The sequence below is a fragment of the Vidua macroura genome, chromosome 13 (assembly GCF_024509145.1).
Source record: "Vidua macroura isolate BioBank_ID:100142 chromosome 13, ASM2450914v1, whole genome shotgun sequence".
Lineage (NCBI taxonomy): Eukaryota > Metazoa > Chordata > Aves > Passeriformes > Viduidae > Vidua > Vidua macroura.
Genome location: NC_071583.1, coordinates 4,304,874 through 4,327,001, shown reverse-complemented (window position 1 = coordinate 4,327,001; position 22,128 = coordinate 4,304,874). Strand labels below are relative to the sequence as shown.

Genomic DNA, 22,128 nt, shown 5'->3' with positions numbered 1-22,128 from the left:
CTCCCATCATTCCTGGCAGCAGCACATACCTTTAACTCCCTAATCTGTAATACTACAAAATACCGCTCTCATTTCTTCCCAAGCACAAGTGGACTACCAGCAAGGGTCCAACAGTGTTATTCCTAATTACCTTTTTTTCACTCTTGATCCTGTGGCGCTCATAATTAGTTACCTGGGGCTGCAATCCAATTTGAAGTGATGACAAGAAAGTGATCCATGAAAAAGTAATAAGTTAAATCCAATTTCAGCCTTCCTCTAATTAAATGCACATGGAACTAATGACTCAAACCCTACCATTTCAGTGATAATGGTAATTAGCGAGGTGGGAGTCACTCTCTTTTTTCAACACTGTAGGTGTAAACCACAAGGTAAAATGGCAGGAGCACTCTTAATTACATGTGTCATTTTGTCAGCAATTTACACATTTCTGACCAGTCAGGAAGGTTTCATTTGTTTTCCCTTTCCCCGAGGTGGGTAAGGCACGTTCAGGCTCTGGCACTGCCCGCCCCACATCCCTGCTCCCAAGCCTGAGCAGAAATCACAGTTTTTACAAACCTGTTCTGTAAATGCTTAACGTCAAAGCAGAAAACCTGCAAGAAAATGATACTCAGGGTGCTCTAACAAGATACAGGGCTGAAAATGAGGGATCCTGGCTTCTACTTCGCCCCTCAGGACTGACTTCTTTCCAACACTCAGATCCCAAACTCCCAAATATCCCAGCAGAGCTGCACACCTCAACACCACTGAGGGCCTGCAGCTCTCCAACCTTGAGCGAGTCACTTAATATATCTCTGTCAGGGTTTACCTGGCTATAAAATGGTAATAATCATGTTTGCTGACAGTACCTCACACTGCCAGCTTTCCAAATATACTGGTATTTTCCTAGAAGCTTCATTTTTTTGAATCATGATATTACAGGATAATCACAGGCTTCTTTTAAGAATAAACATATTTGTCACCTTTCTGCTCAGTCTGAAAAGCTGGAAAGACTGAATAGTAAATGCTTTAAAAAATATTAAAAAGGCAGCAAAAAAGGCCCATAGGTGTCATGAAAAAAAAAAACCCTTAGCATCAAAATTTTCAAGCTGATCATGTAATTTTGAGGATCTGACTCAGATTTTGTTCTGCTTGTGGGGTGGATGATGTCTGCATTTCACAGACACATTCCAAGAACTGACTAACACTTATAATTGGGCTTAGGGGTGAAAAATAAATAAGAATTAAGGGGTACTTTGGTAGAAACCAGCAAAACTCAACTTTGATTAATTTCCGAAGTTAGAAACAGATAATGAAAGATTCAAGTGAAATTTTTATAGGCAAACTTCAAACCCTGCAGAAGCAAAATCTTGACCCAAGCTGAGTTGGTGCCAAAATCCCCCCATGGCTTGACTGAGGCCAGATTCTGATCAATTCCTGTACTGAAGAGTGAAACAGAGAGATACTCATACAAATAGACTAAAAATTTACTTCTTCTGCCAAATCATCTGCTGAGACAATTTCTCTACCAGTTGTCAAATTTACCACTATGTAAAAAAGGTTCCTTGGGTGTAAAACCTGAGACAACGTAACTGAGACTTGTGTGCTCCAAGTGAAACGGAGCATACCCTGCCCTTCACCTCTTGGTGTTTATTACGTTGTCAAACTAACGATTGCTAATTTCATAAAAAAACAATAATAATTGCACCCAACATCAAGCTACAGTGATTTTTTCCTCTTGCCCTCTTCTATTTCTCAAGATACTGGAAAGATATATTAAGATAATACTGCATGCAAATTAAATTCTACAAAAGCCCAGCCAAAAGGCTGCTTTAAAAAGCAGCGGTATGCAAAGGCGAGGACAGCTCTGTCCTCTCAGCCTCCCCCAGTCTCACCCTGCGAATTTAAACCAAACCCAAATTCTTTTCTTCACTGTGACTTAAAGGGAAGATTTATTTTTTTGTTTTGCCAAGCAAAAACAAAAGTTTCCATCCCAGTAATTTCATTATTTATTTTCTCCAAACACAGGCAGGTTAATGATCAGACAAGAAATCTCATTTAATCACATAAAAAAAGTCAAGTGGTGGGTTTGAATTGCAAGATACTGATTTGGACATCCTAAATTTGTTTTCAGTCCAGTATCCAACTTCCAGCTCAATGCAATACACAACATTTACGTCTTTAAAAAAAATTGTATTTTTAGTATTGCCAAAACACACATGCACTTTTACTTTCTTGGGAGAAAAATGTGTCTCTTGATTTGTTTCCAATCTGTGTGCTCTTGCCAGCAACTAAAATGCTTGAAGAACCAAAATGAATAATCGGTAAGAGCATCGGCAATTAAAGCTGCAAATTTTAATCAATACATCTATTAATACAGATATATTTATCTTGGCCAGTAAAAATGTGCACATTTTCAAAATCCCAATCATACCTGGTCTGTTAAATTATTTGTTTCACAGATTCAAGGAAATCCAATGTCTATGGCAAATATATTATCAAACAGCCTTTAGTCTTTTTTTTCACTTCCAGTAATTTTTGTGGGACTGGTATTTTTTTTATGTTCTTTCCCCAACTGCTGGTTATTAAATCCATTTCTTAACTTTCAATTTTCTTTTGTTTGTGTCATCAGGCTGCGAAACCGGAGGTCACTGCCAAATCTAAACCACGGCAGTGTGTGATAGGCTCAAAATATGAGTCATCGTGTATTTGGAGATTTGGGGTTTTTCAGCTATCAGCAGAGCACATCTCCAGTCCTGCATCCAAGTTCTTACACACTGAGTATCTCACGATTTGTTAAAAGCAGATCTTCATGTAGAGTTGCCAAGACCAAGAGACCCCCAATAGGATTGCAGGAGCTCACTGTCATTTGAACACTACTGAAGACACCATGTCCCAGTGTGGCCACTGGACACAGGATACTGGGATATATTTAAGTACCTTGGCTATTTAATCAGGGAATAAAGAAGGAATAGAGGAAATTATCCATGAGGTGATAACAGATTAGCTACACAGTATATACCAGATTAATCTTCTGCATCTGTTTGTGGTGGTGGGGTTTAGAGGGTGCATTTCTAGCCCCAGTACTGGCCCCTCCTCCTGGGGCAGGCAAGACCACAGAGCATTTCAGTGGGAGAAGCAGCAGCCCAGGCAGACAGCATCCCTCCTTGTTCCATGCAAAGCTCCCCAGCACTCATGCTGGGCACTGCTCACCAGTGCCCTCGCCAAGCACAGCGGGGATGAGCAATGCCTATGGTGTTCTTGTTATAAGTGAAGCCTGTTTGTCACAAAAAAAAACCAAGGTGACTGCTAACTGCTGTGGCTATTGAATGAGACATCTATCTTTGTAAGTGAAGCCCAAAGATAACTTGTTCATTGTTTAAACAAACTTGTGAAAAATGGGCACGTTTCTCCCGCCCTTGGTATTTATTCTATGTACTGTCTATAGGTATCACCTCGTCAGCATGGCCCCATCTGAGTTGATGGGGTGTGGGTGCTTGTTTGAGTGCAGTTTTACTGAAAAATTCTACCCCCAGCACCACCATTTCCTTTCAGCAACAGATTTTCATTACAGGGATGCACTTGGGGGTGTTACATCCAAGAGGATTTCCAGTATGTTTCAGACTCCAAAAGCACCAGGAGTGAGAAGGGGGAAAAAAATAAAAAAGACTGGGCAGTCATTTGAATCAGTGAGTGACAGGCTGGGCCAGCTCTCTGTATACATTAATAAATTAGAATTTTAATTGTGTCTCTGACTGCAGGAGCTGCTCCAGTACTTTAATATGTACCAACAATTGGCTATGTTATGGAATCCACGATGTGGCCTTCACTGTTGACCTCTGCAACACAATTCCCAGTCTGACTACGGAAACTGTTTGGTTTGATCCTTTCAACTTATTTGAATCCTGACAAATAAGCTCACAGCTGAAAGGTCAACACAGTCATATTTCATCCTCTGGAGCTATTCTTAAGACATCTGCACAACAAAGCACTTCTTTTAGTACCTGACACTGGACCTAGCCAGCACAATCTCTCATTAAAAATGTCCCCAGTGGAAGAGTCTATTAAAAGGCATATGGATCAGCTATGGATTTACCAAATAAAATATTTTTGAAAGCATTAATGTAACGCTTTGGATTATGGCTCTTGACGCTGCCAATAAAACGTATATTTGCCCAGTGACAAAATGCTTCATACTTTCCAAAAGAATAATAGCCCGGCTGTAAAGCACGAGGTGTTGTCCAGCAGCCGGAGCACAGGGGTGGGAGCCAGGAACTCATGAATCTTAATCCTACCTCTAAACCCAATTCCCTCTGTGATCCTAAGTGAGTTGCTTAACCCGCATCCCTCAGTTTCCCAGTCCAGAACTGGGATAATGCTACTTACTTATCAGACTTTCCTTCAGGGGATGTTTTGGAGATTAGTATTTGCAAAATGCTTTGAAGATGAAATCACTACACCAAAGCTCGACGTTGTCCACGCTGGGCCAAGGGCTGCAGTTAACAGCTATTCCTCACTCAGGCAAAACTCCCCTTCAAGTCCCCATCAGATTTATTTGGGTAAGAACCACAGAACCAGGCCCTCTCACTTTACTGTCAAGGCCTCTAGCGATGTTGGCTTTACCTTCCATATTCTACTACATATTTAAAGAGCCTAGCATCCGTATTTTTGCAGGAAAATAATCTGAAGCACATATAAAAGGCAAGAGAAGCAGCAATGCTGTCAGGGAGCTCATGGTGATAGTATATCAAACTGAAAAAAAAAAAAAAAAAAAAAAAAAAAAGTAGAAAGAGCAAAACAGACATGAGTTTGACAACGCGCTATGACAACAAGAGGAAAAAAAAAATCCGGATAGAATTTGGGGCTACAGAGGCTGAAGCATCAGATATAGAAGAGCGAGATAAGATAAATGTCCCAGCTAAAGGGCTTTGTGCAACTGCAGTTGAACTGCTGCATTCAGGACCTTATTATCAAAAATCCATTGACATGCTGCAATTGCAGAGAGCAGTAATAAAAGCAATAACCAGCTGCAAACCAGCAAAGTGGTCAAGGGTCTGGAAGTGCTAGTTTATGAAATACGTAAAGAACTAGATACATATAATTTGCCAAAACTGGCAAGTACATGTTAGTATCTCAGATGTTTGAGGAGTGTGAACACGAGGCAAGGCAAGGGACTGACTCAGTATTTATACAAGCAGTATTACTTGGAGCAAGAGGATGGAATTAAAGTGGAAAGTTCCTGAGTGTGTGCTTTGTTATGGAAAACTATCTGAAGGAAAATAATAGCAGTCCCGCCATCACTTGGGATTTCTAACACTAGAATAGCAAAAAAAAAAAAAAGAAGAAAAAAAAAAAAAAAAAGGAACTGTGATACATGACCTAATAGGTCTTTCTTGTCTTTAACTCCCCGTGATTTATCCCACAAGACTAGCAGAATGTACTCCAAAGCCCCATATGTGTGCATACATCTTCTGTTTGGGAATGCTGTATTGGTTTTAGCTCTCTGAATTCATAACAGCACAAAGCCCTCTAATATTTAGATTTTATTTCTGAAGATGTCCATAAATCAGCAGACAATAAAAGGGGGAAAAACACACCAATGATATGATATCCTAGTATTTCCCAATATCCTTGACACAGCAAATCAACGGTTTGAGTGAACACAGACTACAAATGGAACAGCAATCAAACAGAAATGTTAATGCAAATCTCCTATGCACACTGACACAGTAACAAAAGCTATTCCATTTTGTCATGATCCAACCCTACCAGACGCTAATAAAAGTACACGCTCACGATTTGTAAATACGCCGTAGGTGGGACTTTGAAGAGCACCCAGCATCAATCCTGCTGCCACTTACACCAGCCACAGCCACTCTGTGGACACGGGGAGGAAGCTCCTGAAGGTTCCATCCCCGTGTCTGCACAAAGATGCATTTATTCAGCTTTTATGAGCTCCAGACCCTCACAGAGGCTCACAAGCTCCCCTTACCTGAAGGGCTGGCTGTTTGTCATTCCTCTTCGGAGACTTTAATCCACTAACTTGTTGCTGCTGCTGCTGCTGCTGTTGCTGCTGCTGCTGCTGTTGCAGGAGAAGCTGTCGTGCCACCTGGAGAGCCTGTAGGGTGAAAGAGGTTGGAGAATTGAGTTCTCAGTCAAGAGGCCATGGGGAGCTACACAAGCAGCATCGGGGCAAGGCAATCCCTGATCATGGGGTACTACTCCACCCCTGATGCACCTCCACTGAGGAAGACAGTGGCTTCCACAAAAATAACACCTTGCATGCAATGGGGTGATATCCCACCACTGATTTCCCATTTTGACGAAGGAGAAAAACAGCAGCAGCTGAAGTTTGCCTCCTGGGTGGGAGCCTCAAGTAACTGCAGGAATCTGGTGGTGAACTCCACAGAGGTGTTTTTGTCTCCCTGAAGCAACTCACAGCCCTCCTCACTAATGGGCAGGCTCCTGTGCTTTCAGCTTTCAGATGCCCCCTCTCCAGCAGATCAGGTTGGGTTTACAGAAGAGGGCAGTCATATATCACTGTCTGCTCTCCTGAGCACCAGAGAACATCACGGAAGCTTCTGGAAGGCCATGGTGGGAGAAAGAGGAGAGGCAGCAGCAGGCAGAGCCATGCTGAAGGCTGAGAAAGCTGCAAGGAGCTGGAGAGAATACAAGGAAAAGCAGGGACATCATTTCACCTCATCAAAATCCAGGACTTGGACTTTGATGATCCTTGTGGGTCCCTTCCAGCTCAGGATATTCTATGATCCTATGAAAATCCCTGTCAGCCCATGATGGACCAGCTGTGGAGACTCACTGGGAAGGGGCACAGCAGTAAAGGGACAGTGTGATCGTGGAGGGGCAAGGGATATGACCCTGAAAGCATGAGCAAGCAGGATGTGGGGAAATTATTGCAAAATGTCATCCCAAAGCAGAGGAGAAGAGTCCCTCAAGCCTGGAGCCTGCTACTCTGCAAGGCCCGATTTCTCCATCAGGTGGGGAAAAGAAAGCAAAAGGAGATAAAAGAGGAAAAGATGAGGAGCAATTTCCAGCCCTGGCTCCCTCCTGACTGCCCAGCCAGGGGACAGCAAGGATGATCCCTGCAAGACAGACTGTGGCACAGCTGAGGCTCTGCTGGCGAGACCCCAGCCTGCTGCTCCCGGAGGATTCACCAGCACCGGACCCGGGCCTCCTTGGTCTCCTTGGAGACGTTCAGTACATGTGTAGGTGGAAAAGTGGGAAGGCTGAAGACTTCATTAATGTAAAACAAGAAAAATAGTCCCTTTGCAAGATGCCTACATGGAAGGAGGGAAAAAGCCTTCCCTACTCCTACTGTGTATGTTCTCTGAGTGATTTAATTAATACCTATTTAATTAAGAAGTCAGATATGCTTCAGGTTTCACTTGCTCCTCCTTCAAGTTGCAGTGTTTAATCTCAGCACAGAACTGCTGGGAAAGGTTTGATATCAAGACCTGCAAACTCAAACCCAACTCCCCCACCTCAGTAAAACCTTGTTATTTTAATTGCCTAGACCCATCTTTTTACTTTTGGAGAGACATTTGTCAGCTCAGTGGACTGAAGAACCACCACTGCTGACCAGGGCAAGTGGGCAGGAGAGACCTTATAGTGCTTTGGCAATAAGACCTCCTTTCCAATTTAATAACAAGTCTCCACTGGATTAGAAAAACTCTCTAAGGGTGGATGCGATTTCCAGCAGAGCTTGGCACAGTGCAGGTAAAATTAGATTTTGCATTTCAAGCTGGTTGCAGCTTAGCGCACCCGTAACATCTCTGAATTGGTCCATGTCCCTGCAATGGGTGCAAGGAGCTGCTGGGCATGGATCTGGGCTCACACACACATAGCCACCACCCCCTCGATGGTACACCATCAAGAACCAGGAAACCCTACAGCCTACCAAAGAATTCAATGCAACAAAAGAAACCTTTATGCAGAAAGCGCTAAGAACGGTTTAAAAATACCTTATTTTTATTGAATTAACTTATTTAGCTGTTAAAGCATCTTCAAGGGTGGGCAAAGGCAGCAGAAATAAAATCTACAAGACTTAAGGGGATAGGCAACAAATACTCACTTATTTAACAGGAGTGTTGTATGGCTTATTTAATTAATGAATACTTGTAAAGCACTCTGAGTTGCTCAGACAAGAAGCTCTATACAGTACAAGCGCAACATATTATTATATATTATTAAGACTGGCTCTGCAAAAGAATAATTCCAGGTAAATGTGCAATCAAATGATCATTTTAGTTCCCAGTAATTAGATTCAATAGGCCAAAAAAAACACAGAAGTCTTTCTTTAATCATACACTAAACAATCAGAACATCCCTAACCTTTCAAGCTACAGCCTTTTTGAATAAAACATCATCAACTTATAGATATTATTCCAAAAAGAACCAGTCACCATATGTGTTGTCTCTTTGAAATACAGTTGCTATAGCAGACCCTGCATGCATTTCATGTGATATGATCATATTCTATCCGTTCTGGCAGCTGAGAGGTTGCACAATTAAACTGGCTGCCAGAATTTTTTGAAGATTCCCAGAACAAGTAGCCATGCAAGAAATGCCTGCTCTCTACTCGAGCTGGCCACGAAGCTCCACGCAGCTTGGCGGGGTGGCCACTGCCACCATAAACCCTTACCATGACTGACCCCACACCAATGAGGGTCTCTGGCTGTGGGGACAGGCTGGCACTGGCAGAGCTCTGCTGGAGTAAAGCCAGACCTCTGTCCCTGCTCCAGTCCAGCACCCACATCCCTCACACCCACAACTCTGAGGGTCTCCATTCGAGATGACATCTACACCACCCCATGCCATGTCTAGGTGTCACCTGTGCTGGTGCAAACCTGGTGGGACCAGAGATGGCAAGAGGGAGGGACCAGTACAGAGGGTGGAGCAGGGCAGGAAGGAAAGGATTAGAAAGAATAGAAGTGGGCTAGAGGGAGCATCAGGGATACAGGCAGCCAGGATGGACAGGAACATCAAAGGGAAAAAACAAGGTAGATGCAAGTGAGATGGCAACATGCTGACATTCCAGGGATTGAAGCTTGAAATGGGATTTCCCATTTCTCCACTCAAGATTTTGCTTTTTCACTTACAAATAACTGACAGCAATAAAAGCTGAGCATCAGATGAGCTCAGGTTTAAGATGCTGAAGGTTGTGTATAGCTCAGATATGCTTCCCACTGAGCATCTGCATCAAGGAGCTACCATGTCCTTGGTGGTACAGCGAACCCAGGGATCCCACATCCCTCTGCTTTTCTACTTCTCACTGCTTGGCCTTTCCTCCCTCCTACCTCAGACCGAGTCCTGTCCTTGCCACTTCCAAGCCTCACCCATACTCCTCACACATGACAGGACATGTACAAGAAAGATGGCTGGCTCGGGATACACTGACCCTCCTTCCTCTCACACACAAAATACTTCAAGCCTGTTTGGAGTTTGCCCTTTTGGAATTACTTTGCTGACATCAGTTCGTGCCCAGTGGACACCCATACAACCCAAGCCAAGAAACATCACACCTCTACCCCTTCCCTGGTTCCAGGCAGCGCCGCTGCCGCACGGAGCTCATCCCTGGATGCAGGCGTGGGAGCCCTGCTGAGGCTGCTGGTGCTGCACAGTGCTCAGGCGAGGACAGACAGGGAAATTAATTTGAGTGAAGTCAGTCCCACAACCTTCATCAGCACGGAGATTCGCAAGCAGGCCTGTACATTAATAAAGCTTCCTGTGGGAGTAGATGTTGCCTTTGATTTGCATGTGAATTCAATGCTAGTGAGAAGTGCCAGACTGTCAGACATGGAGACCAAAGTCTCTTATCTTTCCAAAAGCTTCTGTAGCAGTTTCCCCACATTTCCTTAATCATCTGCCTTGTCCTCAACTTACTGAACAGGCAGTAGAGAGTAAAGCTGGATTCAGTTCAACTCCTGCTGCTGCCAAGTCCTGAAACAAGGGTGCCACGACTGTTTACTGCTAGCCAACAGCTCTGCTAACGTGGTCCTCTCCTCACAAGCAGGTGCTCTGACATCTCCAAGCTCTTTTCACACATTCCTCCCCACTGCTGTAGTTACATCCTAAATCTCCACCACGTGCTTGCAAGTGAACAATTGCCAGGGGCCGTGAAAAAACAGCTCATGTTTCTGCATCCAGACAACAGCACGTTCCTTTAAGGTGGAGATGCCAAGAGCCCCCGAAACTACAGAGGTGCTTCAAATACCTGGCTCTGTATTTACCAGCAGTCACGTTATCTGCACTGCTCAAAGAGCCTGCAAGCCTGGACAGAGCTTCTTGGGACACCCAGACACCAATCCTGGTCTCCAGCAGTGAATCACAAAGCAGCAGTAACCATCCTCCTCTCTGCACCAAAACACAAAAGGGAAATCCTCCCACTTACTGGGAAAAAAAAGAGAAAGGAAAGCATCCCCCAGTAAATGAATCTTACATGGGTTTTGGTCACTATAAACATGGATTTGAAAGGACAACATCAGGAAAAGGCTGCCTACCAACCTATGCATAAATGCAAGATACAGTAAATGAACTCCCAAGGTGTTTTCTTATCCATTAGGAGATCACCCAGACATAAGGAAATTTTCTAGTGTAAAACAGAGGCCAGTAAAAAGGCAACTGAAATACAGTGCTTGGGAGGCATTGCACAAACTTGGAATGGTATTTGAGAGTCAACACTGGGTGACACCTAACCCAGGAAAAATGTTAACAGTACATTAACTGTGAGATGAATCAAGCCTGTTTCATTCACGGCGTAAGTGGGAAGCCCCACTGAAAAGCCCTCTCCCCGTGCTTAGGGAAGTGGCAACCATTTATTATTTCCCAACCACTTAAGCACCAGGAGGGGGAAAAAAAGTACACATTTGAGATGACCAAGACAATTTTATTGCAAGACAGACAGAACGTGACTTGTTTGCCCAGCTGTTGTTTGCCCAGAACACTGGCCACTGTTATCACCCCAGTTACTGTTGTAATTCAACATTTCCATGCAAGCACCTTGACCTTTCAATTTCACCATCCTCTTTGGGCAAGCTCTGACGAGGGGTAAAAATGCAGCCCTGCCTCTCACTTCATGTGGCCAGAAACTCCTGATTTGGGAGGGGGGCTGGGGAAGGGAAATACACTGGAAAAAGAGGGTAGAACTTTAAAAATAGAAATGCTGCTTAAACGCCATATACTTGCTTACAGTGTCAGTACATAACGAAAACAGTAACAGGATCCAGTCGCATGGAGCCTCTTGCTAACTTATTCCACCACTGCAGCCAGTACAAGGCAGCAACTCTCCAACTTTTTTCCATCATCCTATTCCTACTGAAGAAAAAGTGCTCCAGCTCCTCCCTTCCCATCTGCTCCAACCGTTATTAATATCAATCAGTTATTAATGAAATATGATGACCTACAGCTATAATAGGCCTAGCTCTAATGCCAGAGGAAGCTTGTTTCTGAACCTGAGGTTTATCAGGCATGGAAAGATCAATCCAGGGAACTTTAGGATGTATGGAAAGGAATGTACACTGGAGGGTGGGGAAATGAGTAACAACCATGAGGATGCAAAAGAAAGGGGTGTCCTGTTCAACTGCCAATTCTCAGGGCAGTTGGTCAGTAATGAACGGGCTGCTTCTGAAATATCCGGGTAAACATGCACCCAGAAGTTGCAAGGAGAGCACATAACAATATCCCATGTGTTTTTACAGAATCCTAAGGATTCTGGGCCTTTCCAGGTGGACAAAGCTGCTTATCACGAAAGCAACTTGAGAAAGAAGGAAGAGTTCCCCGAAATCAGAAGTAGTCCTGCAGCCATTGGAAGTGTCCAAGCAATGAATCTGGAAAGTTAAGTTGCCAAGCCAACATCATATTCTGTCCATAATTTCAGTTATGGTCATTAAACAGCAAAATAGAACAAAACAAGCAAGCAGAGAGAGATAAGAAGGGAGAAACTTTAAAGGCAAGATCTGCCCTTGGAGCAAACATATCACTACACTGGTCCCAGACCTTGTGTGTTGACCTTTGATAGCCATACCCTTGCAAGCTACCACTGCTCCTCAGCTTCCCCACTGAGGTTTGGGCACAGCACAGCTTTGCAGCAGCAGGCATGCAGCTCTCCCATCATCTATTTCTCCCCAGATTTCATGCCGCCTTCAGGCCCTGAGGAATTGCCCCGTCAGTAGCTCCAGGCGCCTCTCCCAGCAGAGCATGGCCCGCCTCCCAAAAGGGCTTCTTGCTTCCCTTCAGCCTCACAAGGCAAGTACCTTTGTTTCTCCTGGGTGGGACGAGGGGGAATTTAGACTCAGCCAGCAATCTTTCTTCTTTCTCAGCTCCCATCTGTCCTCACACCCCGCTCCACTCCACAGCTGCTCCCAGCAGAGCGGCAAGATGCAGCTCTCAAGCTCGGAAGCCCGGATGCACCCGAGCTTCAGAGATGCTTCATGTCTCTCCCACTCCTGCCTCCTCTACCTCCTCTCCTGCGACACTCTCTTCTCCTGGAGCAGCAGATGTAGAGGAGCGGTGGTAGGAGGCAGACACATTGGAGGGGAGCCCTGCTGCAGTTCTCCTCCGGCAGGCTCAGGAGCCGCACAACGTGTGGAAACCAGCGAGGAGCGGAGCAGTATGCAGAGGGAAAAAAATAAAAAATAGTGCAAAGCGACAGCAGTGGGTAGTGCTGTTCCTCTGGGAGGAACAGAACAGGGGGAGGTGAGATGAACCAACTAGAGAATAGGAAAGGAACCAAAATGAAGAGGAGGAATAAAATGTAGAAGATGCAAAAAAGAGAAGCAGATGTTCTTGCAGCACTTATTCCCTCTGACATTCGTCCCCAGCTCTTCCATCTTCCTCCAGAACTGGGAAATGAGCTGCGACGTGCTCCCTTCCCCATTGCCACCACCCTGACCCTGTGCCACACACAGAATGACACAGCCAAGAGCCCCAACACTGCTCTTGGCAGCGCAGAAGGGAAATTTGAGGATAGCTACAGGCAGGACATGGGGCTCTGCTATGAAACACAACTAAGATGCAACATAACCTGTTGAAGCATTCCTGCTGTTCAGCCTTCTCAACCACCTTGGATTCAAACAATCCCCATCCCCATCTCATCCTCTACTTCCTTGTTTCATTAAATAATCCTTTTCCAACCACCCTGTTCCCAGCTCCACTGGTGCAGCACAGGGATGCCCTGAGCCTGGGGAGATGCTGCTGGTTGTCTGTACCCAGCGCCTCACTTGGCTGCAGCTGATCTGCAAGGCTGGTTCCACCTAAGGGCTACCAGCCAGCTCATCATGGAGGGGAGCCTCAGCAGCAATCCTTCACTCAATAAAATGGTCAGCTGGCCATGAAGATCTCAGCAGACTGGTCTGGACAAGTGACTAATGGGTGATTCCTATGCTGGAAAAAGAGAAGGGACCTGAGGTCCACATGTACAAACCCTGGCTCACATCCTGTCCCTGAAGTGACAGGGGCACACTTGGAGCAAGGGAGCTGGCAATGTGCCTCATGCTGAAGCATCTCCTAGAATAGTTCAGTCATAAGGAAAGAAGATGAGTCTCTATTTTTCTTCCAGCAGGCTTAGTTTCTTTCCTCTGGAATAGATCCTGGCTACCAGTTAAGGAGATTCCCTCCAGAAAAAGGCACTGGAAACAGAAACCCTTTCTTCCAAACCCACAGGGTGGAGCTGCCTGTGTCCCAGCTCTGCTGCAGTTCGTCCTCGTGGGCACTGAGGTTACTCCTGCCAGTGGGAGGATGAGTGGACTCCATGCCCCTGCCCTGCCATCCCACAGCCCATCCCATGGCTGGCAAGGTCCCTGCCTGTGAGGACCCAGCACCACACAGGGGGAAAACAGAGTTTGCCTCCAAAAAAAAAAACATTTCCATTTTGTAATTTATTCATGAACTCCACCAATTTCAGGGAAAAGGTGGGTGAGGTATTTTCTTCAATACTTGGGAGACACTACAGGGATGAAGGGAGCAGACAGCAAGGGACAGTAGGGTGAGAGATCAGCCTCAGCCAACACTGGGAAGCTGCAAACCCTGAAGGAGCTACAACAGGGAAAATGGCTACAAAAATCCTTTTTTTAAGGCATAAATGAAATCCTCAGGCGGTTACACCGCAAAAACACCTTCTGTCCCTTCTTTTAAAAAGTCACAGTCAGGACTCATCAAAGCCACTTAAAAAGTATCTGGCAAAAAGTTCCAAACATTAAAAATGGTTCTCTTTATTTTGGCATGCCAAGACTCACAGCATGTAGTGGTCTGTACCAGCAAGAAAGGAGGGATGGGCCAACACATCCTGGTAAAATGAGAAAGGATACAAATCTTGGCTCCCTGTTCAAACTGAACCAGAACTGAACTGTTCCTGAGTGATGAAAAAAAATCTTATGGGATTTCCAGCTCATTTCTGTAGGCTCGAGATCAGATTCTGAACTACTGTGTTTATGCAAAAGTGAACCAGACCTTTGAATATTTGGAGGAGTATTCACTTCTGAGCCGCGTTTTTCTTGGATGTCAAAAGCACGGGAAGTTCTCATATTTTTTAACAGAGAAGAGAAGAGGGATAAGGTGGCGGGTGGGGGGAGAAGGAAGAGGGCCTTTTTGTTGCTACAACATAAATAGTATATTGCATACAGCTGCTTGCACGCTTCCCTGTGCGGTCAACAAAACAGGGAACATATTTTAAGCTTGTTTTCCAAAACACTGCATGACAAACTTGTACTCAGAAGCCCATGAAATACAGCCCCTGACTGTGGACATCTCACCACGCTCCATCAGACACTCGCTGCTGCTGGGTGAATGAAGGAAGCAAAACATTGGGACAGCCCAAAACATGGAAAACTAAAGCTGCAAATCACATCTCTGCACTTCTATGGCACAACCTAATTTAGAACTCTTGTAAAAACCTTAATTTTAACAGACTCTGGTAAAGCAAAAATAGACAAGGTTGAAATGGAGGCGACAAAAATGATTAGAGGGCTCAGCAGATACGAGGCAAGATTGATAAGGGTGGGAGTGTTTAGTTTAGTGAGAGATGAGTAAGAGGGGAGATGATAACAAGTACATAAGTTGTGACTTGGCCTGAGAGGGTACATCTGGTGCTTTTGCCATTTCTCATAAATGCAAAAGAAAAGGGATATTGAATGAAGTCAGGAAGCAACAGCCACCAAAAAAAAAAAAAAAAAAAAAAAAGAGGCAGATAAAAGGATTTTTTTCCCTTTCTTAATATACAACTCATAATACTCATAATTACTCTCTGGAACTTACTGTCACAAGATATCACTAGGGCCAAGAGCATGGGGAGGATGCAAAGAAAGGATTAGACATTTGCAGAGATAGTCATGAGAGTATTTACAGCTACCTTTGGAAAGATAAAAATAGAAATCAAGGTACAAATGTTTATGCTTCAGGGCACAAACCAACCTTTAATTGCTGAAAGCTGGGAGGACATTTTCCCCCTTGGACAGGTCCTTCATGGGCTTCTGCCCAAGGACTTCAGCCAGGGCTGGAGAGAACCCCTGTCCAACTGGATGCAATTGCTCCTGCTTCCTTGGTCCTTCCAGGTACTTCAATCCTGCACCTCTGATCCCAAAAACCATTCCTCAGCCCACCCTGAACCTCCTCAACCCTCAGGGAGCTTCTGGGCAAGGGGGGCCAGCCATGTCCCCCAGCCCCTGCCCATGTCACCTGGCCCCAAGCTGCTCATTTCCTCTTTCTTCTTTACATCACATTTAAGTTTCAGGTCCTTATTTTGCCAGCCCTTCCTCTCCCTGCTATTTCGACTGCCATTTTTTCCTCCCTCAAACCAAAACCCCCAGCTCCAGCCCCTGCCATCCACTTGGGCTCTCCTTGGAGCCAGAAGGTGAAGCATCCACCTCCTCCTGCCCAGACCCACCAGCGATGCACAGACTTGAACAAAACTTCAAGATGTCAGGCAAATTTTCCCTTTCTCGATGTGAAGCCATTCCTCAGAGGAAACCTACATCCCTGAGGAGGAGGAGGAGGAGGAGGAGGACCCTCCTGCCGATCCAGCACCTGCGGGGCAGCGGCAGTCAGGCGCTATTACGGACCGCGGAGCTCATCAACGCGCTGGAACTGACATGCGACTCGGGGAGACAAAGAGAGATTTTGAAAGCAAGTCAGTCTATTAAATTTATACCTACCTGCACAATGTGAAGCAAACCACATCTCGGTTTCCTTTCATGTGCATGACAGTCTTAACTTGTTTCTTTTAATCCCATAAAAGCAGCTAAAGCATGCAACATGCTTCCTGGAGATGAAGCAAACCTGTATTTTACTTCCTGACAGTTATTTAGTTTATAGGGTGTTGGTTTTTTGTTGTTCTTTTTTTTTTTTTTTCAGGGAAGATAATGAACATTGTCCAAAGCTGGTATTATAAAGGAAATACTACATGCTACATGCTAAACACCTGGCATTTAACAGAGAATCCCATAAATTGACACTGCCTGTAACGGACCAAACACAGCTGCAACCCCTCACGCTGCACAGACACCAGCACTGGAGGCTGGAAGATCCCAGCATCTCTTGCCAAGGTTTTCTTTGGAAATCAGCACCCTTCTGAAAATTCAAAGCGTCTCTCATTTAGTCGGTCACACCCCAAGTAGGGCCGGGGAGATGACCAGGGCTGTATGACTACGCAATAAATCCAGCAAATCCAAAGGGCCGGAGCAGTAATCCATGGAAACGTTCCAGGCAAGAGGGGGGTTTAAGTGCTTTTAATTCCCAGCTGCAAGCCCAACAAGCTGCCAGAAGGCGGAGACCACTGAACACAAGGGGTTAATGGCCTTGCTAAAGAAAATGATACACATAATTTCCTTTTATCATAAAACAATACGTTTATTATTTTCTGTATATCTGTTAAAGGGCATGGCCTTCTGAGTGGAAAACAAAACACAGCTTGGTCACATGTTTATTTGCTTCAGCTACTCCCTTTCCCTTCTGATAAATAATCAAACATGCCATCCAGAAAAAACAAAACCAGTGAGCTGGGAAATTTGATGGTCATCAAATAGACTAAGATACCAAGAAAAGCAGCCCACTGTTCCCACAGAGAGTTTTCTGCCCCACACCTACACTAACATCTGAGTAAATAACTTCAGTCACTCTTTCCATTTTCCCCATGAAATTACTCCTACTGTTAAACAAATTGTCCTTAAGGCAGTTGCAAACACCATTTTTTTTTCTGCAAAGTAGAACAACTTCTGAACATTAAAAAGCCAGACTAGCAATATATTTTCAAAATATGTTTGTTGTACTTGCGGTTTGGCTGAACACACAGCTTGATTTCTCTCTCTCTCGCTCTCTTTTCTAGGAAGATGGGGGTTTACAGTTTAAAATTTAAAGTGTATTTGGATCTTGGAGAGGCAGGAAAAGCCTCAAGGAGGATGGGTTTTCTCTGTAGGGCAGGCAGCATATTTTCCATTTTCTCTTATGTTTCACACTATACGAGCACCACGAATGCTTGCCAAAAGAAAAGTTACCTGCTATTTCAGTGGACTTTTGCGGGGGGGAGAAACCACCGAGAAATATCAAGCAGTTTTTAAAGTCACTTGAACAGAGGGGAAAAAATCCAGCATCCATGTTGTGACATGGATTACCCAGAGGATCTACACTATCTTCCAACAACCCCTGAAGACCATTCATACAACAATCATTAATACTGAAAAACTGCAGAGAAAATCCCTCACGTGAGAAGTTAACAACCATTACCCGGCGTGAGCACGCTTTCCCTTTCCTTTTGTAGTACCACAGGTCTAAACAATAGTCATATGAATGAGATAATAGCCATGCTTGTCTCAGCAGCCTGATTTTTATTAGCATGAAATTGGTACAAATATTAGCAAGGCTGGTTCGCATGCGGTGCCAGAGCCACGATGCAAACAATTTGTGGAAAACAAAAAAGCCATTCGGCGGGTTAGCGCCACTTTTGCTGCCCAGAGCAGTAGCGACGTTTCCCTTTCTTGCTGGGGTTTGTTGTTTAGGTATTTTTGGCAGTTGTGCAAAGAGAAGCTGCAGCACCCGGCGAGCAGCAGGAACGGTGGCACATGGCTGTTCCCGTGCCAGAGGGGCAGCACCGCAAGGTGACAGGCGCCCCAAAAGAGGACTCGGCCCATGCGACAGCTCTCCAAAGCCATGCCAAGAACCCCATCCTTGTCAACGCTGCCATAAACAACCTGAACTGGCTGCTTTTGCTTCAAACCAAAGCAATTCCCCTCTCCTGTGCTCCAAGCTGCCTGCGCAAGGCAGCGTGTTAAAAGTTCAGCCCTGCCTGCACGCTCCTTTCCTCTGAGCGCTCGCAGAGAAAATGAAGAGTTTAACAGAGTGAGCTCTTACTGTCTGCCTTTAGATTTCCGTCTTCGCGCTGGAGATGTTTCTGGCTGTTTCTGTGAAGCGGGGGCTGAAGAATGGTAAAAAGATGTTTGAATAAACAGGAAGTGCCGTGCAGTCAGAGCACAGGCTGGAGGGAGACGCTGGAGCACTGCCCTTCGCGGCAGCCACCGGGCTCTGCCTCCACAGTAGCAACCTCTGCTTTTACTAAATGACAAAGAAACCACAAAGCATTCCTTTCCTAATTCTTCCCTTGCAAAGTGGTGAGATCAGCTGGAGCTCACAGGTAATCTCAAAGTTGGGCTTAGCACTACACCCGGCTCAAAAACCTAGTGACTCTACCCTATTAAACCCCCCCATCTGTAAGCAGAAACAGGCAGAACTAATTATGTCCAAACAGCAGCCAGAAGCACACCTCGCTTCTCTAACTAGACAAATTCGGATTTGCAGGGAAGTCCAGCCAAGCTTGACGTTCCTACCCTCGACAGTGCTGTGACTTGCTCTGGAAACTGGCTCGGGAGGCTGGCCGGGCTGCAGAGCTGTTTTCTCTGTGTGAACTGAAATATAAACAACCGCCCAAAAAACACAGCTTGTCTTGGGTGCAGGGACTTGCATTCAGCATCTCCGAAAGTGTAACTTCAGCATTCCAGCAGATGCCATCCGTCCTTTGCTGTCTCCTTCCCCTCCCTAAAACAAACTACCTATTTAACTGGAGATGACTAACTAACCGTCTCCCCACCCAATTATCAAAGCCCTGTCTGCTGTCATATTGGTGACATGACACAGATATTGTCAAGAAAAAGTAAACTGGGGCTGGCACTCAAAGGCAGCTCGTGAAGAGATGAGCAGTCGAACAGCCATATTCAATAAAAAAGAGGAACAGGATTCCTTTAGAAAATGTATTGCTGTTGTGGCAACGTGCTGCTGCCACTGAAGGGACTGATTTGTTATTTAGCATGTAGTCTTGGACTGTCTGTCATTCTGGGTGCTAATGCTCTGCTAAAATAACTCATTGGGAGCTGTCAGTGGGATGTTTACATAGGCCCCCAATCTTTTCTTCATACAAGGAAATTTTTTACTGGAATTCATCTTCTTTTGATCTCACATTCAAAGCAACAGCAGCTTGATAGACATGCAAGTCTGAAAGCAAATCCAGACGCTGAAGATAAACCGCCAGAGTATGACAGGCAGGAGCATCTAAAGCTTATAAAAATGAAGAGAACAGCATGTCGTCTGAGTATTACAATAGCAGAAATCAAGAGACATATTAGGTGGAACTGATCAGCCACAAAAACAGTTCAAAAGGCAGATCATAGAAACAGAAGACTAAGCTAGAAAAAAAAATAAAATTGGAAAGATCTGCTTTACAGAGGCATCACCTCCTTTCTGAGCACCGCGGCGTTTCCGCTCCAGCATGTAAACTTAAGGGGAAAAAAAGAACAGGGCTGGTGCTGTCTCTACTAACTCAGCAGTTCTTACCTTCAACTCACCAATTAATTTGCCGACTGTACGTTTCAATTACGTGTTATTCAAAGTGAAATAAAAATAGGGACACTGTGCCACTCGCATCTATAGCCCAGCCCTCCCCAACACTGCAGGGATGGGGAATTGGTGCCTCTTCCTCAGGAACTGCATCCCCCTGCAAGGTGCAAAAGGGGCCCTGGCCTGAGCCTCTGCCACCATTTTAGCCTGTTCATCTTTACAAGGGCTGAGTCCTGGGATGCTCCTGAGCTCTGCCTCTGCCACGGTGCAGAAATATTCGTTCAGAAGGTAATTTTATTTAAATTGAATTACACGTGCCACGGAGTCCACAGTTATGTTCCAAAGGCGACACTTGCCGGGAAACAATTGCTGAAACTTTCTCTAGAAACCCATACATTTTTAATTTTTCTTCCCCAAATAAGCTTCTTATTCTAATTGAAGTCAGCAAATATAATGAAAAAGTAATTCTCAAACAATTTTGTACTTAGAGCTATTTGTTAACAAACACTGAACGAGCAGCAGTGTTAGGTTAAAGGGCAGCAGGATTCCACATTATAATTTAGCCTGCGGTTATTTCTGATTAAGAACACCCTCCGGGACGGCAAAGTAAGATCTTCTTTTGCAGCAGGCATAGCTTTTAAAATTAGCCTCTTCTCAATAATAAAACCAACAGGAAAACTGTGGATTTAAAACTGTATTAACCAATTTGAAGTAGTGCAATCAGTTTATGTCTTGCTTCCTGCAAACCACTGTTCCCTGCCTTAGTCAAGTTTCAAATGTAAAAATGCTGCCTGGATTCTGAAACTGTTGTAAGAAAGTCACCTTCTGTCATGCTTATGTAGCTATCTAATGTGCTAAAGGCTGATTATTTATCTTTAAACTGTACTAGTTTAATCTTTTAAGGTCACCACTAATCTGCTCCAACCTTTTAAAAAATAGCAGCTTTCAAGACTTACTGTTGGAATCACTAAACTCTGAGCTGAATGTCATTGTAAGGGATACATTAGCCAGAGTGAGTGTAGTTTTACAATGTAAACACCAAATATAAATCCCCACCTAAATGAGAAGAAAAATATGATGTCCATGCCAGGAGAAATATCAGTAAATAAGGCCAACGCCGTATTATTTCACACAAATATCCTTCCAAATCATGTTGCTATTTCTCTCTCCTCCCCCTCCCTTCCCAAGTGCAAAACTTGGGTATAATTTAAAGGATCATTAGGTGTTTTTTCTTTATCTTTTCCCTTTCTCAGCAGCAACTCTGCCTGCCTGCTGTGAAGCCTCCTGACCACATTTGGAAGTTGTTGCAAAGTCCAAAACCCCCACATAGGTTATTTGTGTGCATGTGCTGCACAGCGGCCTTTTATACTCTTCTTTTTCCTTTTCCCCTAGACTTCTTCTGGACTTGAATGTCACAGTAGACCTTGAATGTGAAATGGCTTCAAGCTAATTGCTTTAATTGCTTGAAGATGTGCAGGCAGGTGAAACCTGATCCCCTTGGCCATTGTAGAGACCAGGAACAACACAGGAATGTTTACATAGTGGTTTGAGTTTAATAGACAGTAGAGCTGAGTTTCAGACAGCTAGCAAAAACACAGCTAATAGGTGACCTCTTAATGTAGTCCTCCTTTTTAAAAACAAAATACAATTTCGTTTTATACAAGGCAATGTCCCTAAATGCCAAGGTTATCTGCTTGACTTTTTGAGTGAGCATGCACTGCGTTGCACCTGACATTTACACCAGAAACTCTATCCTGAATGCATTTCCCTCTACCTTAAAACAAAAAGCACTTTATGTGTCAGTCACCTTACAAACAGATTAGAGCTGGATGGGGTTTCCTCGTAAGTGCAGTCATTTTAATTTAAAATTGAGTGTTTCTCACCACTGTCATATTCCTTACCCCTCATCCCCTGGGCACTCCTACCCTCTGGTGGGCACTGGCACAAGTCCTTAAAAGGGTCTTCAGGAAAGGCCAAGTACTTTCACTGCTTTTCCAGAGCTTTTACTGCTTTTCCAGAACTTCCAGTGCATTTGCACCACACTGTTAAGATACGACGCACCTTTGCAAAGACACAGTTTGGTTTCACACACGGCACAAATTCAGCAGCTCCTCCTCAGGCAAAACTCCTCCTGACTGAGCACTGCAGCATTCGGGGTCACTGACAGGTTTGCTTTCCAAGAATCATGAGGTAAGTAAAACACACTTGAAACCAGCCAAAGACCAGTGAGCAGGTACAGCACAAGTGTAGAAAGCAAAGACTGAATTTGGCAACAGCACTAGCATAAAGGTATTTACTGTAGGTCTAGTCCAAAAAACAAAC

At 44.6% G+C, this 22,128-nt stretch overlaps 1 protein-coding gene across 3 annotated transcripts in view; it reads right to left on the bottom strand.

Annotated features, from left to right (window-relative positions):
• The window catches only part of FOXP1 (forkhead box P1), a 174,464-nt gene that overhangs the window by 105,994 nt on the left and 46,342 nt on the right, over positions 1 to 22,128 (bottom strand). For all 3 annotated transcript variants that reach the window (XM_053989268.1, XM_053989267.1, XM_053989269.1), the window contains exon 4: positions 5,969 to 6,094. In XM_053989268.1, coding sequence (XP_053845243.1) covers positions 5,969 to 6,094 — 126 coding nt within the window. The remainder of the gene's footprint in view (positions 1 to 5,968; positions 6,095 to 22,128) is intronic.